This window comes from Poecilia formosa, unplaced genomic scaffold (assembly GCF_000485575.1).
Source record: "Poecilia formosa unplaced genomic scaffold, Poecilia_formosa-5.1.2 Scaffold343, whole genome shotgun sequence".
NCBI lineage: Eukaryota > Metazoa > Chordata > Actinopteri > Cyprinodontiformes > Poeciliidae > Poecilia > Poecilia formosa.
In genome coordinates, this window is record NW_006800282.1 from 614,553 (window position 1) to 631,803 (window position 17,251).

The window sequence follows — 17,251 nt, forward strand, 5'->3', positions numbered from 1 at the left end:
TCAAAAAGTCCAGGTGTGTCCTGTGGTGGTGTAGGGGTAGGCCACAATGTGTGTATGAATCCTGGGTCCGTGGCAATGCGGTTACAGGTTAGAGTCCCAGCTGGATGACGTTTGCCTTTCCTCTCTCTCTGTGTTATGACCCCAGGTCTACAGGATCGGGGTGGCAATATAAAAATGAGTTCAGAGAAAAACAAGTGGAGCATAAAATGCCTATTACAAAAAAAGGTTTCACCTATTAGAGTACACTTTAACACGTTTAACACTAGACTACACTCAAAACAACCTAAAATGGTCAGGGGCCGTAACACTCTAATTGCCCACTTTCTGTCTGACCACACTCAAAGCCCTCTAGAACCGATAAAACCTTTAAAAAAAGAATTAAAGAGTCCTAAATTGTTTTTCTGCAGGCTGCTGGAAATGCTGTGAAAAGGGCATCAGACAACCTGGTGAAAGCAGCTCAGAAAGCAGCGTTTGATGCTCAGGATGACCAGGCTGTGGTGGTCAAGAGTAAGATGGTTGGAGGCATTGCTCAGGTAAGTCATGTCAGCACAGACCGAACACATTTACATGTAGCTACAAACTGGGACAAGATGAAGATCTAAAGCATTATATACATGCTTGTAGAGATTGTTCTGAAATCTCATGAATAACTCGCATATCATTTTGCTCTTCTTGTCTGCCTTTCGTTCACATTATAAAATAAACCTTTTTATTACCATATTAATTTACGAATATGACTTGATTAAAGTATTTGTACATTTTTACAGTATCTGAAAATGGAGCTAAATAATAATGTTTTAACCTTGTGTCACTGCATGAGTATTGATCCACAGTGATGTTCTTGGGTAACTGGGTTGATAACTCCCGGCTAACAGAAGTAAGCCTCCATTTCAAGTCATTTTACACCCCAGGGAAACAGAAAGTCATGCGTTACTGGCTCGAAGTTCTCAGAAACTCATCACCTTGATGAAGTAAAAAGATAATTCAAGAAAAATGTTAAGTGACATTTACATTGTTGGGAAAGTTTGGGATTTCAGTAATTATTTATTACTATATTAGCTTTCAAAAACAAACATTTAAGCCTAAGCTCAAAGCTATCCTTAGAAGAGAATAAATGTTCACTAGTTTCATTTTCTGATTGATCTGTGAGTTTGAAGCTGCTCTGATAACCTCCAGTGGATCTTTCAGATTATCGCTGCTCAGGAGGAGATGCTTCGGAAAGAAAGGGAACTGGAGGAGGCAAGGAATAAGCTGGCCATGATCCGAAAACAGCAGTACAAGTTCCTCCCCTCAGAGCTGAGAGAGGATGGCCAGGACCAATGAGAGTGTGGGGGGGAGGTGCCAACAAACCGCAAATCAGCAACGCAAATCATTGTGAAACGCTCAGGACCTAATGCTTCATATCAGATCAGTTCTAACAGCAAGTCAAACTCCATGTCTACAGTAACATATCAGAATGCTTTAACAGTAGAGCAAGAATATGCTAAATAGTATATCATGACAGTAATGATAAATGTTTGCTTATACTGAGACATATGCCTTCACGTGATAATTAAGTTATGTATGCTTCTAATGATATATGTTTATATTCCTTAGAAAGTGAGATTTTTTACGCTTCTGTGTTCTTGATGTGAGGCTTTAGAAAGCCGTACCAGTTCATTCCTCTGCCCTTCTCTCTCGGACTCTGTTACATCGCATTGCTATGAAAATGGATTATCCTTCAGTGACAATCTATGCAAAGTTTCTAAGCAGATTTTTATGTTTTATTTTTAGATATATATCTAAAATATATATATGTATGCATTTTCTTGGGTCTGAACACACTTCCAAAGAGTCTTGATATGTAGGTGGTAGTTAGTAATAGACATTTCTGCCATTTTGTTTGATTATTTTCCTTTTACTGTACAAAACTATAAGAAAAATAAAATGTTTGAATTTTATAGTTTAGAACAAGACTATTTTAAACGGATTAGTTAAAAATCAGTATTTTTAAAAGAATAAAATGTGTTCAACAGATGTGATCTTTGAGTTAGTATTTAGACCAGGATCTGATTGGAGGACTAGTTTGTGTAGTGAGTATGAAGCCATATATTTAATGTCCACAACTTTTACATCAGTCTAATGTTTGCTGGACTGATGTTTATTGATCCATTCCACTGAAATGTGTGCCAAACATGTCTGCCAGAGGTGTGACACACATCTGGACCAATACTCTCATGTTCAGCTGTTTTAGAAACGTACATCATCGTTAAGAAGAGTAACATTTGTGCTTAAAAGATGTCCTCTCTTTCAAGTTAAGTATTAATGTCTGGCCATTTGTTCCTAAAGTGCAATAATTTCATCACTCTACTCAATAAAAGTAGAAGTAGCTTTATTTCCTTTGGAGTGTTTAAAACTAACCATCCACTGTGCCATGCATAGGTTTCAGTCATTCATCATTCAAACTTTTTTATAGACCATGATTTGAATTGACTTATTGTTGGAATTCAGGTGAAGAGTATTTCTACCCAATGGGCACTGTCATACACAATAAAGCCTATTTTCACTGAAATTATTCACATCCGTTTCTTTACTTTATTCCTCTCATTTAAGACAAGTTATCCACTGACTTCTGCCAGGAAAACCTTTGTTTGGGAAAATTACCAACGAAAATCCTGATATCTTTTTATTGTAAAAAGAATAATATAGTGAGCCACATCCTGTCTCTAACATACCTGTTACTTTTATTCAGTATTCCATGGCACTTGGTATTTGTTTTTACCGTAATATTATGTGTCTTTGATGTTGGGATTACCTCTAATCACAGGCCACCGTAGTTCATGCTACTCTCCTATTGAACTCTATTGTCTTTGAAGAACTCAGTTCTAATAACTTCAGTGGATATGCATCATCACAATACCACAGTATTTAGAATCAAAAACAAGAGGCAAACATCATACCCGACCACAGTCGGGTATGATGTTTGCCTCTTGTTTTTGATTCTAAATTATTTGCCATCCTATTATTGTATCTGCTTTTCACCCACTCAGTTGATAAAGTGATTCTTTTCTATTCTCACATTTCTGCAAGGTTGAGGTCAGAGTAGGCCATGTAGCTTAATGTTTGGTTTTGGATGGAATAGATTGAAAAAGGCAATGTTTTTGTTTAGGTTTATTGTCTCATTCAAAAACCAAGTGGTGTCCAGAATTCGTCCACCTACATGCTGATCTGAAGGGAAGCTGTATAATTTGGAAAAAACGAAAGTTGTCAGAAACGAAAGAAGAAAGTGAACAGCTGTTGGAGCTGTGACTGCCACTAACACTCTGACAACTTAGAAGATGGCTAAATAAAGCATCTGTTGCTACAATTGAAGAAGGAAGTTGATGCTTCTTAGTTGATGAAGCAGTGTTTTTGAACTCAAAGTTCAAACTGAGTTTCAGATGTGAAAGTCCTTGATCCTTGGAAGCTCCAAGGTGACACCTACAGATCCTTTAAGACCTGGAGGAGAGCGGGTTAGAGGAATTCAGCACATTTCACAGAGTATGGACAGAGATCTGTAGAATATGGTGGCCTAACATCATGTAAACGCACTCGCACAAAACACACATCATCCAAGGATCGCATTAATTAGAGGAGCAGCAAAGGAGGGTGTGGCGTTTTTCAGGATGTAAGTTGTGTCTCAAGCTGAATGATGACGCATCAGACCTGTTTCATTCACACACAGTGGGCAGCGCTGGCTGTCTAAATATGGACAATGACTGGTGCTGAACTATGTGGTTGGAGCGGCTGTAGCTGTGGGAGGGGTGCAGGTGGGGGGTGTCCATCTGAGAGCTGTTCCAGAGTCTCTCAGTAGTCTACATCCTCACAGCGTGTCCTGTCCTCCTGTCTGTCTACATCCGGATAACAAAGTCCTCTTTTCTGCTCTGCTGAGAGCCCTGCAACAAACGCAACCATGGAGGCCATCAAGAAGAAAATGCAAATGCTGAAGCTGGATAAGGAGAACGCGATAGACCGGGCAGAGCAAGCAGAGGTTGACAAGAAGGGAGCTGAGGACAAATGCAAACAGGTGGGGCCAAAAAGAACCTTAGTTTCACACCAAAACCAGCATCTTCTCCTAGACAGTCCATTGTGGACTCTCTGCTGAACATATTAGTATAAAAATATTAGTGAAGAAATGTTGGAGGAAAATACCTCTTCTATTAATCTACAAACAAAACTTGTGAAAGCAAAGGACAAACAGCTGTGTGTAACAGATTTCAGATTTTAAAAGGCTGCAGCTAATAACAAAGATCACTTTAGACTTGAAATCCAACAGTAAAACATTCAAGCAGCCAACACTTTGATGTCCTCCTTAACAATGTACCAGAAGATGTTGGAAGCACCAAAATTCAATTTCTCTCATTAACAATCAGTTTGTCAGAGACTCAAATAATTCTCAAAACTTGGGGATTTTGATTTATTTATCGTTTTCCTACTTAATGAACAAAAACCAAACGGTGCAAGAGAACTTGATTCAGATTCTGGTTGCAACTTTTTTTTATGCATTTATTAAAACATAAATGTCAAGACATGAGATCAGAGCCCTCATCACTAGTTTTGATCAACATATAGTCATCTTTGAGAGAAGATTTTACTGACTGGAGGCAAACAAGCTGCACACCTCATCCTGTTTCTTCCATCTTAGAGTTAATTTATAAAGTTATCTGCAGCAAAGATGACAAATTTAAATCAACAGTAAACAGACAAATCATTATGCTAAAAAAAGAGTTGGGTGTCAACAATTTCTATCTTCTAAATTCCAATATTATAAAGTGTGGGGGGGAAACCCCCCACAAAATAATTGTTTTAAATTTTGTTTCTTTATATGAGATTTAGATTCTACATACCCATTTAATAAATTAGAACAGCATTTAAAAGTCAATGTATTGACTTTTAATTTATTAACTTTATACAGATAAGTTGTTACATATGGATGTTTGAAAGGCTTTGTGTTAATTTTGATGATTTTCTGTTAACTAATGAAATTATGACAGTTAAATAATATTTATAATATTTCACCAGATCAATAAAAAAACTATTTTTAAAAACACAAATGTAGATTTAATAAAAAGTATGTGTAATACTGATGACTAAGTATTAAACAAAGATTCCAAAATAAATATTTTTGTTAACTTCTACAGAATGAAATAAGAGAACTGCTCTGTTGTGTAGTTGTGGTGTGTTGTGCTGCCTCTTGACCTGACCGCTCTATGGACGAAGCTGATTTCAGGAGCTTGTATCTGGGTTCTTGTTCTTTTGGGCACAAACAGCAGTTCTTGATCATTGGTGAGGGTCAGAATATAGACTGTAAAATCAAGAACTGCTTTTAGGTGAGGCTGTCTTCATTAGGGTGTGTTACTGTGGATGAGTCTGCTGCCTCTTCATATTCTGCCAACGTTACTCAATAAGACATCAAGATACTGGATTTCGTCCTTGAGGGAAAGATGATTCCCAGCTTGAAGCAGCAAAGTGAAAACAGATCCATGGCCAAGCGTATTTATAATTCTTGACTAAATGCAGATCAAATGATTATTTGCTACTTTTCTTGAACAATTCAGAAAAAAATGAATTTTGTGCATAATATAGCTGCATGGTCTGCACAACTGATTACCCCAAAACACTGACATCAGTCACACCTGCAAATGGCATTTCATTTGCACACATTACTAAGTTGAAAATATTACCAGTTTTAAGACCTCTTGGCTAAGTTCAATTCTTCCTTTCTTCCAAACATATCCTGTCAAACTCATTGCATTGGTGGGGAACAGCTTTGCTTTTTGATCAATTCTTCTGAGTCAGTCTCCAGGTTCTGTCATCCAACCATCCAGTACATCATCATAGATTAGCCTGCAGGTTCTGTAGAATGAGTTGGTAGTTTATATGATGTGCTTGTTGTTATAGGATGTTTAGGGAATTTATAAGATTATTTTTGTTTGGTATAGGAATAGTTGGTAGTTTACATCTTATGTTGGTAGCTGATGTGTGAACTTATGAGCTTGTGAAGAGACAGACTAATATATACAAATATTGGTTGAAATACCTGAAACACAAACACTCTTTGTTTTATTTATGTTCTCTTTTTATGTAAAGATCAGAATCTCTTTAGGCCGATAGATGAACTGACCCTAACCTTCCTCTTGATGCAGGACAGCTTCTAGCACCCTTTGCAAGCACTGACCAATCAAGCTGAATGATGGGCCATGCTATAATGTTATGTCAGTTTTTGTTGAAAGCCACCATGATGGTTTAAGCCTCTTTCACAATCAGTTTATGCATCCATTATTTCACTGTACTGATACTGATGTTTGCTTCACATCTGATCTGCTCTGACAAAACATGAATTCTCTCATTGCTTTGATCTTGTTGGGTTCTGATCACCAAACCCACCTCAGTGGGTCATATGCATCAGGACACAGGCTGTGAACTGCACCTCACTGACACTATACAGAACAGACATGCACTGAAAAACCTCTTATCAAACTTTACATAAAACCCTGTTGTTTCTTTCTTAATTTAGAAAGAAAATCATTCAAAACTGCACAAGTTAACAGCAAACCTAACTCTCCTGTTTAGGAGCATGGTTTTGTGCACTAGAGCAATTTTTACAGCCCACAACTGCAGAGTAGTGAGCACCCTTATGTCAGCCAGAGTCTTTTTTCATTCTTTAAATCTGTTTTCATTCTTTTTTTTTCATTGACATATCAACAAGGCATCTACGATTCTTTCCCACTTTGACTGCAAAGACTACACATAACTGTTCAATGAATTTGCTTTTGATTTAGAAACACAAACCTGCTCAGGATTCTTCCCTATGGGACTGTTCTTTAGGTGTCACTAAGAAAGAAGAAGTTAAATAAACTTCTGACCTCTGACCTCAGAGAAGGATGGTTGTTCAGTTAATAATCTGTTCCAAGCCAACCAGTCTCATCACATTTGCTATTGCCAAACTATGTTTTCATTGGTCATTTTTTTCAAATACTGACATTATTAAACATTCAGCATTGCTCAAGTTTTTTCTCTGAATGTCATGACAAAATGGTCAAAAATAATTTTAGAATCATTTATTAAGATTCAGATGTACTTGACATCACAAGCAGACTGGACTGTGCTTTCTCTGTAATTTTCACGCCCTGGATCATCTGCCTGAAAGATGAACAGATTTTGTCGACTTCAGCCGGTGATAGCTGGGTCAGTCTATCCACTCAGAAGTCTCATTGATTTTAAGCACTTTTTTCTGTAAGTCAGAGATGGTCTGTTGGAGGAGACAAGCACTGTTTGTTAAATGCTGAAAGGCCTTTACTTGCATAGCTCTTTATTAAGTCCAGGGAACCACAAAGTGTTTCACACTCCATCCAGTCATCCACACATTCACACACTGATGGTAGTGAGCTACTGGATAGTAGCCACAACTGCCGTGAGGCAGGGAGAGACCAGGAGAAAAGACAGGTGACACAATGACAGGACCAGCATCCCACTGATTACAGGACAAACACCACAGCCACGAGTTGCTAATTTAACATTAAACTAGCAACTCTTTATTCTAAGCAACATGTTAATCTATTCATATTTCTGCAGAGCTGTGTTGCTTCCTCTGCGGTGGCAGCATTAGGTTGTTTAAAGAGATGATCCCACCTCCCAGCGGGCGGATTACTGCTGGGGCTGTTACTTTCTCTAGTTGCAGCTGACAAGATCAGGTAGCAGTGTATTTATAAGTGACATTATTTTAACCTCAGATCTCATTGTTCCCAGAGGAATCCAACTGGGAGTCAGAAGAGGTCCTGCACTTCTGCATTTCTTTGTTTGGGAGTATTGAAATCTGGAATGTCTATTTCTGTATTCCCTCTGCAGATCACCACCTTGTTTGAATTGTTGCTGTGGGTTATGGAGGTTGGACTCTATTTGTGAAATAGAAACCTTAGATGGCTGGAGGCTGGGGGAGGATGGGATGCCACAGCTCAAATAGAAAGGACATTTGTTCTGGGACATTGTCACCAGGCCTTTAACTCTGCTTTACCCCAAGCTTTTCATAGTCCTTTAAGCTGCAACTCTCTTTGAGAGGAGTCACTGGTCAACAAAAGGACAAATTAACTCTAGAGCAGATGGTTATATTCTAAAACAACATTTTAACATCACTCTTTGTGAAATGGATTATTTGAATCATGAAATAAAGAAGGTTCTGTTGTTAGATCTTTGCATTGTTATGTGTTGCTCTGTGTTCAGATTTTAGCCTGTAGTTTGGTGAAACTTGGCTAAAACGTTAACTTTCTCTCACTGTGTTTTCCAGTCATCAAGGTTAATAGTAATTGATGGTCACAGAAGTGTGATGCATTTTCTTTGATGATAAATCAGAACCATTACTCCTTTTCCATTTTTGGGTTTATTGTTATACATCCATGTCATTACATGGATGTATAACAATAAACCCAAAAATTAGCACATTCAGCTATTTCGCTGTGTAAAGAAGTCACACATAAGAGTAGCAGTGATAAACTTCTATTTTCATATCACATAGCCTATGTTTATATCAGAAAGCAAGTGTTTTCCTTTAGTTTGTATTCTATTTAGCTTCTATTTTATTCCCCATAATGTACTGGCAGAACAGACAGACCAAGCTTTGCTCTGCCTCTGGGTTTTCCACAGACGAATTAATGAAATAATTTTATTTTAGAAAAAGCCAGTACTTGCTTGTAAGAATACTTAAAAGTAGTTGCTGAATTTATTCTCTACAATGGTCTAGAATATCATTTAGTGTGCCTAAGTATATACTCTATATATTTTTAAATACATCAGTATTTAAAACAATGCCTTTTTAATGAGCAAGGCTGCAGAAAATTAATGTTTTAATTATGTTTTCGCTCTGTGAGAAAGTTCACACTTAGATTCTGTGCATCAGAATTTCAGGGATGACCTGCAGCAATAAATGCTATTAAGCAATACAAGAGGAATGATTATGCATTTGAAAGTTTTTATTAAACACAAACCAAAAAAAAAGGTGGTGTTTAAGCTGCAGTAAACACATTCAAGTATAAGTTGTCTGCCTAAAAATAGGGCAACTAGACACTCCTAACAAAGAACTGATCATTTCACTAACATTTCAACTCCAGTTTATCATCAATTAATAAACAGCCAAAAATACAATGTAACATGTAATGCAACACATTATAGAAATGTAATAGAGTAGAAAGCACTCTCAAAAGATCAACTCAAGTAATGTTCAGACATGGAAAAACTTACTTAAAGTACAGTAATGAACTACTCGTACTTCACTATATTCCACCACTGGGAAGGAGTCATTTAATTTACAGATTTGATGAAAAAGTGGCACAAAATTCTATATAATTCTGTATAGTTTTTTGGCTGAGTCACTGGCTGATTTAGTCTGCCCATCTGTTACATGTGTTCTGTCTCTATTAAACAGAGTCAGCTCTTCGACAGTGCATTGTATTGACAGTATTCTGGATACCTTCAAGCAAAACTAGATGTCGCCTTCTGTGCGACACGTTCCAGTGTAAATGATGTGAATTACATTAACGTTAACTGAACACTGACAGATAATTAAACAACCAATTATCTACTGATAGACACATTGAGATACATTGTTGGCCAGAGTTTTAAACTGTCAGCTGTTCTTCCTAAAAACTATAGGATATCCTCTCATGAAAATGAGAAACACTGGGCAATAATGATAGAATATTACATCATGAATGTTTCAGTAAAATAAATTGAAACAAATTAACATGTATTGTATGTGCCATACAATACATGTTATTTATTTACTGATTTATTTAGCTGTCTATCCAACTTTGTGCAGTTCCATAATACAATCCTACAGATTCACCATTAGGTGTTTTCTAATGCAATAATAATGTTAATATTTAATTTTAAAGGAAAAATTACATTTGTCTAAATGTCACCTTACTAAGACATTATTAAATGTTAATACCTCCATAATAAAACTGTTACATCATAGAAGCATAACACATTTTTGTAACATACAAATTTATAATGAAATACAAACTTACATTTGAGCATTTTTAAAGATTGTTTTAAAAGGTAAAAAAAACAACAACTTTAATTTATCTATTTAAGATACTGCAAATCAAATATGCATTTTAATAAATAGATCAAACTTCATCTTAAAAATGCGTAAGGAAACTGAAATCAATAGGTAGGAAATCTGATCGTATTAATTTAAACATTGATGTTAAGTTTCTTCTGCTGGAAGATTTTAAATAAAAATATTTTTAGTAGAAAACCTTGCATGAAAATACAATCTTCTAGACCCTTGAATCACGCTGTCAGTTGTCTGTGTCTGTGTGTCTGTCCTGCAGCTGGAGGAGGAGCTGCTGGGCCTGCAGAAGAAACTCAAAGGGGTAGAAGACGAACTGGACAAATACTCTGAGTCTCTGAAGGATGCCCAGGAGAAGCTGGAGCAAGCAGAGAAAAAGGCAGCGGATGTGAGTGCTAGTACAGTACAGCACAGTGGATTGCAGACAAGTAGTAACAGTGTTACTGAATGTTTAGTATACTTTCTTAAGCTGGTCTTTTGTAAAAAAAAAACAAAAAAAAAACAAAATAAAACAAACAAACAAAACAAAAAAACAGGACTCTGGTTACAGACACAGCTCGGCATGATTTACAAATTTTGACCATTTCCTATTTACCGCCACAGAACTTCCCATAATATCTATGATGTAAAGATTATTTCTTGTAAAAATTGCTGATTCCTCCTGCTGCAGACAGCAACTGCATAGATGGCATCAGAACAAACAATACGGTCAACAATAAGGACACCATCATAACTGGTAGTCTTGTTGAATAAGATAGGAGGACTCTGAAAGTCTAGATAGTTCCAGTTGCAACAACATCTATGCGATTTCCCTTTGGAATGAATAAACCTTTATCAGTTTGATCTGAACTGAAATAAAATAAAATACTGGAATTATACTGTCTGCAGCAAAATAGGGACGCTTTAACAGGTTTGGTTATCTGTAAATGAAATAAATTAACATTATTTTGAAATTATAACGGGGGAACTTTCCGGAGCGGTTGCCATGGAAACGCCGTGACGCCGTTGGGAAGTTTGGTGCTGAACTTTCACAGAATGGCGACCTTGACATCCATAGACGCTGTTAGGAGGAAAATCCAAAACCTGCAGCAGCAGGCTTACGAGGCGGAGGACCGGGCCGAGCTCTTCCAGACGGAGGCGGATATGGAGAGGCAGGCCAGAGAGAGGGTAACCACGGGGGCCGGACCGTCCGGCCTCCAGGGGGCGCTGCTCCGTCACTCCCTCATTTATTCGCCATTAGGTTTGAGGGCCAAGATCATATTCGACCTGATCATTAATCATTTTAATTCAAATGGTCTAACTAATATAACTTTGCCATTGCGAATGTAGTTCATGAACTCTATAGTGTCGTCACAGCCGGTCTGCTCTATTTGTAAACCGGCGCGTCGAGAGCGGCGGTGGCGCTCCTCAGACAGATCAGCGGATTCTAACGTAACAGAATTGATTCAGTTAGCAGCAAAAGAGTTTAAAATGAATAATTAAAAAAAAGCCAGGCAGCGGAAACAAAACCACACAACACTGAGATTTTCTGTATATTTATGCATTCATTGGATTTTTCATCAATGACTGAACTGTAACTTAAAGGTATTACAGGGAGAGAACACGTTACGTTATGAAGTGATGGCACACTATTGATCAAAATGCATATTGTTAATGATAAGATTTTCAACCTTCCCCTACCTTTGAATTTGCTACCTGTTTGAGACAATAATATTTTGTTTACAATCACATTCTGAAAAGACAATTTATTAGAAACTCAGTTTAACTTAACGAAGTCAATGTTCAGCTGCAGAAAATATTAACCTATACCTGTAAAAGAGCCCAAGGTCTTTAACATAAGTAAAGAGGCATCTTCTCATTTGTTCAGACATTTGAGCTCCCAAAGGTGAGCTGCTCAGAATGTTTCTCAGCAAATAAGGAGAAAGAGGTTAGAAACTGATTCTTGGAGGATATTGATTTTGTTGGATATCAGGGTCTATTTGTTATTTAAGGTCACTGTTCTTCTTTACTGAGGCTTACACCCAGAGTGTTTCTGTTTCTGTTCCTGCAGGCAGAGGCAGAGGTGGCGTCTCTGAATAGACGCATCCAGCTGGTGGAAGAGGAGTTGGACCGAGCTCAGGAGAGGCTAGCTACTGCTCTGCAGAAGCTGGAGGAGGCAGAGAAAGCTGCAGATGAAAGCGAGAGGTGAAGAGCTTCCTGTTGTTCTGCTTTTATCACTATTCTTTACTTTTGCTTTTTAAACTTATTTATCTGGGACCAAGCAATACAAAATATTTAGTCAGGTTCTATAGTTTAAAAATTAAAGTACATTGCATCACTGGTTCATGCACAAATTAAATCAGAAATAAAACACCAAGTAAGAAAAGTGTGACTAGAGCCGGTTGTCTGACCTGTAACACAGAATGTGAAATGTTTAGGTTTTTTCTGGTAGAGAGAGATTTATGCCAAGCTGACGAATGCTGCACCATATCCTACCTGACCAGTGTTTACGTCTGTCCTTCTCTTCAGAGGAATGAAGGTGATAGAGAACAGAGCAACAAAAGATGAAGAGAAAATGGAAATCCAGGAGATGCAGCTGAAGGAGGCCAAACACATTGCTGAGGAGGCAGACCGTAAATATGAAGAGGTGGGACTAATTCTGCACATTCTTTCTGTTTAGAGTTTAACAAAGGATTTCATTTTAAGATGGAATTACAATTTTAGTACCACTTAGAAATACTAATACCTCAAAATACCAAGCCCTAGCACTGCAGCAAGTCCACCTCTAAATGATTCAAAACACAAAAATGAACTGGCAACCGACTGATTACAGGACAAACTTCAACCACCGGCCAATTTAAAGAGCTGCTAATTTAACATAATACCTCCAACTTAGTTCTTCTGGCATCAGTTGGCATGTGAACCAGACAAGATTTGTGCTGCAGCTTGCAGTCAATGAAGTCATCCAGCAAGTGTCAAAAGTGTCTTATAAAGAGTTAGATGTGACGCCATCTGTCTTGATTTAGAATGGGATAAGGATTCAAACTACAGCAGCAAATCTCTAACAGAATGACTAACCAAAGAGAAACAAAACTCCACAATGGTCCAGTCAAAGTCCAGAAACAGTTCTTAAACCTTAGAATTAAAAGAGGATATTTTTATACCCTGTTTTTAAAATTCAGTAAATAGAATATAATTTCTTATTTACTTTGATCAGGATGAGGTCACAGCAACAACTGGTTCTAAAAGTCAGAGTTGAGGTATCGTACTCAACAACATGAGCAGGTTTTGTGTGGAATGACGTCAGGACCTGAATATATTTGCAGGTTGCACGTAAACTGGTGATTCTGGAAGGAGATCTGGAGCGCTCAGAGGAGCGTGCTGAGGTGGCTGAGGCGTAAGTATCATGATCACCTACAGCATGACCTGCAAACCAATTGGATCTGATTATGGTGGCCACACAGATAATAAATAAATAAATAAAAACTTAACAGTAGCAACTTTTTCTACAAATGGCAGGCTCCTTTAGGTGATTTGATTTCTGAATGTACATTTGTTTTTATTTGTAGCATTTTTTGTATTCCTACACTTTAGCAGCATGTAAAAATGCACCAGTCACACATGTTTTGTTGTGTTTTTGTGAAATGTGTCACTGCATGGAAAGCATGAATACATTCTTGTTTCCTGTCTGACGCCTCACCCCATCCTGGACTAAACCCCTAGGCGGGTCAGGGAGCTTGAACAGGAGCTCAGGCTTATGGACCAGAATTTGAAGTTGATGATGTGCGGTGAGGAAGAGGTATTTGATGCAGCCTGCACTAGCCTTCTCATCTCTGCTGGTCAATTCTGTTTAATTTGCATGTTTTCTTTTCCTCTCCATGCTTTACTTAATACTTTATAAGTTTGTCTGGTATTAATATATTTTTTTAATTCTGTATGAAAAATTCTGGTCAAACAATATTTTTTTTTACAAAATGAAGATTTAGTTTTAATAACAAATGGTTACCAATTGAGACGCCATGCAGGTGCAGCTCATTAATCTATTGTTTTTTTTTTTGTCGTCTTATGGCAACATTTAGTTTAAGATGGTTTTATTAAAACATTTAAGTACAAATATGGACATATTTTCTTCAGATGTCTGACAAAGAAATTTTCAGATCAGTTTAACTCAGTTTATTTACATAGAACCAATTCACAACAAATACATCCTAAATCGTTTATGTTCATTGGCATATCTACTGCAGGATATTGAGGAGTACATTTTATTTTTTAGCTGAGGCTCTTTAGGTCTCCTGGCATGGATGGAAGTCCTAGGAGTATGAGGGGAGGTGGGGAGGGGTTGGGTTGGGACTCCCAATCTAGGAAAAGTCTAGAATCTTTTCTATAAATGTTAATTTCAAGATGAGATATTTATTTCTACCTACATGTTGGTTCTCAGCCATGATCCAGGATATGGAAAAACCAGAAAAGGTTTTAAAATAAGGCAGCTTAACAAGTTATAATTTAAATAACACATAACTTGTGTTGAGAGATATTGCAATAAGTCAATGTCAATGAGGAATTTTATTAAGTGGTGTTTCTCATTAAAACTTATTTTTGTTTAGAGCATTAATTTTTTGAAACATGTAGCAGAGATCTGTTTTTGTATGCTATGTTTTGCCCAATGCTCACCAAAAATGTTTATTAGATTTATTTTGAATATTTATGTAACTTTTTTCTCTAGACTCCCTGGTATTTTACTGAATCTATGGTTCCTTTGCATATTGCTGGACCTTAAACATTATAGCCATTGTTTCCAAAGACAATATAATTTACTTCTTCTTAATTTAATAGTCAAATGTATCTAATATTTTATTTTATTTTATTTTGACACATATAAAAATTTTGACATATAAAAATGTTTTTGGTCCATCAAATTGCATCTGGTTTGAACTTCTCACCCATTTCTGCCTTTCAAATTACTGCCTTTTCTTCTGCTGCTTTTCTTCTTTCCTATGTTGCTCAGTAAATCAGCTGATCTTGAGGAAGAATTAAAAAATGTCACCAACAACTTGAAGTCCCTGGAAGCCCAGGCTGAGAAGGTACAGTGAGAGATGAGGAGGACTTTACCGTTAACATGATTGATCAATGAAAAACATGCAAAATAGCAAAGAACAACATGTCCATTCAACATCTGCATTGCTGGTTGAGTTGAGTTAAGATGGTAACGACAACATCTCCAGAGAAAGATGGTGAGGTTGGTCTATGTTAGGTTGGTGATAGAAATTTGTTGAAATGCTGGCAGGAACCAAAACACGAGCGAGAAATAATTCCTGGTCACATTTCTGTTAATATACATATGAAGTTAGGCAGTACAATGAAGACTTAAATAGTATAATTGTAACATTTTCCAGCTTAATGTTTCAACATCTTGTTATTTTCTTGCATTTTTCTAGATACTCAAGTCATTAGAGACAAAAAACAAAATCAGATCAAGGCTTTGCCACATTGAAAGCTTTCTTTCTGTTTCTCTGTTGCTGTTAAAGTTTAGGTTGGAAATGTCACTCCATGGAACTTTTTTGTTTATACTTTTTGTTTTTAATTTCAGTACTCACAAAAAGAGGACAAATATGAAGAAGAGATTAAAGTGCTGACAGAGAAGTTGAAGGAGGTGAGTATATTTATCCTTCTATTACTCTCTCTTTGTTGGTTGAGTTTAAATACTCCAAAACAGTTTTTAAACATGTCCCCTAAACCATGTATGCCAAATATAAATGTGTGTATATTTCTGCAGGACTCTGAGATCATTTATTTCTAGCTGTCAAAAAAAAACAAATTGAAATTAAGTGAAAATAAGACAAAGATGATGATAAAATGCAAATTTACCTTGGAATCCAGGGTAGGACCATGGGAACACTCAACAAAAAAAAAAAAATGAAACAAAAACAAAGCAATGGAGTAATGGAGCATTTAGTATGTTAAGCGAGCTAAAGAGCCACTTTTGGCTCTGGAGTTGCAATTTGCAGACCCTAGATCCAGCAAATGAAAACTGTGATCCTGTCTCAGTATGACTTAGGGATTGCATCAACAATCGACTAGTCGATTCTTTACTCTTCTGTGACATTTTTGTCGACTAGTCGCAATTATGTGACAAAACTGATTTTTCCAAGAAGATGAACTTGGAGCCGTAAATTAGGAGCCCCTGTTGGCCCCTCTGATGACCGCAACAAGAAAATGGGATGACACACAACAAGAAACATTTTAAGCCCAGAGGCATTTATTATTAAAGTGATTGTTTAGGGGTAGTGTGCAGCAGTTACACCTGTTACAACTGTTACACTGGGGTGTGCACCTTCGGCCTGGACCTCCATCTGGTGCAGATCTCCCTCAGTCATGGACTGGTTGGCCCCCACAGGTCTCAGCCTCTGCTCCCAGGTCTGATCAAGTGACGCCTCCACATGTAGTCCATCCAAACCACGAGCTGGCTCCCACACCTTATCAAGCAACTGACGTGCCCCACACCGGCTGGTTCTGGCTCCGGCTCCAGCTCCGCCTCTGATCCTGGCCTCTGGCTTTCATCTGCGTCTGGATCTCGTCTGCCATGAATGGAATAAACGCTCCTTATATATCTGATCCAAGTGGACATGTGACCATAAGCGCTTCCCAAAGACCTTAACTGACACACAATTCACCCGCCACATTGCAACACAGCAGGCAATCATCACATAATAGTATAAAAATGTAAATAATTTACCAAAGGGGTTCTGTAAACTCCAGCAGAGGCTACCGGAATAGGGCTTTGCATGGCACATTGTATAGAGCAGTGGCCCCCAACCCCCGGTCCACCGACCGGTACCAGTCCGTGGACCAATTGGTACCGGGCCGCGCAAGAAATAATTAAATATTTCCGAATATTATTTGAGTCTGGGGGATCTTTTATTTTGAAAATCCTTTAACCGGATTCTCTCGGTTACTTGCGCGCCAACACTGAGCCCAAAAGCCGCAAAATGAGTAAGAAACAGATCAGATGTCTTTGGAAAGTGTCTTTGCAAAGGAGAAAAGGCCCAGAGAAGAGACAGGAGGATGGATTTATCCCGGACCGGTAGGTGAGTCTCACATTACAAGCCGCTCTGCGTAACATGCGGCGACCGGCTGCTAATGAGGCAATGAAGCTTCAAACTGCTTCGCCACGTAGAGACCAAGCAG

The 17,251-nt window shown here is 37.7% G+C and overlaps 2 protein-coding genes and 1 long non-coding RNA gene across 13 annotated transcripts in view; 2 read left to right on the plus strand and 1 right to left on the minus strand.

The window, feature by feature from the left end:
* The window catches only part of tln1 (talin 1), a 76,346-nt gene extending 73,792 nt beyond the window's left edge, over window positions 1-2,554 (plus strand). For all 4 annotated transcript variants that reach the window (XM_016661775.1, XM_016661776.1, XM_016661777.1 and 1 more), the window contains 2 exons: window positions 408-533; window positions 1,189-2,554. In XM_016661775.1, coding sequence (XP_016517261.1) covers window positions 408-533; window positions 1,189-1,323 — 261 coding nt within the window. In that variant the 3' untranslated portion in view covers window positions 1,324-2,554. The remainder of the gene's footprint in view (window positions 1-407; window positions 534-1,188) is intronic.
* A 1,219-nt stretch (window positions 2,555-3,773) lies between these two features.
* Window positions 3,774-17,251, plus strand: part of tpm2 (tropomyosin 2 (beta)) — a 24,238-nt gene continuing 10,760 nt past the window's right edge. For 2 of the 8 annotated variants that reach the window (XM_016661788.1, XM_016661789.1), the window contains exons 1-6: window positions 11,108-11,254; window positions 12,138-12,271; window positions 12,596-12,713; window positions 13,393-13,463; window positions 13,790-13,865; window positions 15,654-15,716. In XM_016661788.1, the coding sequence (XP_016517274.1) occupies window positions 11,123-11,254; window positions 12,138-12,271; window positions 12,596-12,713; window positions 13,393-13,463; window positions 13,790-13,865; window positions 15,654-15,716 (594 nt within the window). In that variant the 5' untranslated portion in view covers window positions 11,108-11,122. Of the gene's footprint in view, window positions 4,046-10,349; window positions 10,476-11,107; window positions 11,255-12,137; window positions 12,272-12,595; window positions 12,714-13,392; window positions 13,464-13,789; window positions 13,866-15,071; window positions 15,148-15,653; window positions 15,717-17,251 lie in introns of those variants that run through there. The other 6 variants (XM_016661785.1, XM_016661784.1, XM_016661787.1 and 3 more) reach the window with 5 other exon arrangements.
* LOC107833201 (uncharacterized) overlaps window positions 15,882-17,251 on the minus strand; it is a 4,803-nt gene continuing 3,433 nt past the window's right edge. Inside the window, exon 2 of the long non-coding RNA XR_001658910.1 lies at window positions 15,882-16,641. This is a non-coding gene — a long non-coding RNA (uncharacterized LOC107833201). The remainder of the gene's footprint in view (window positions 16,642-17,251) is intronic.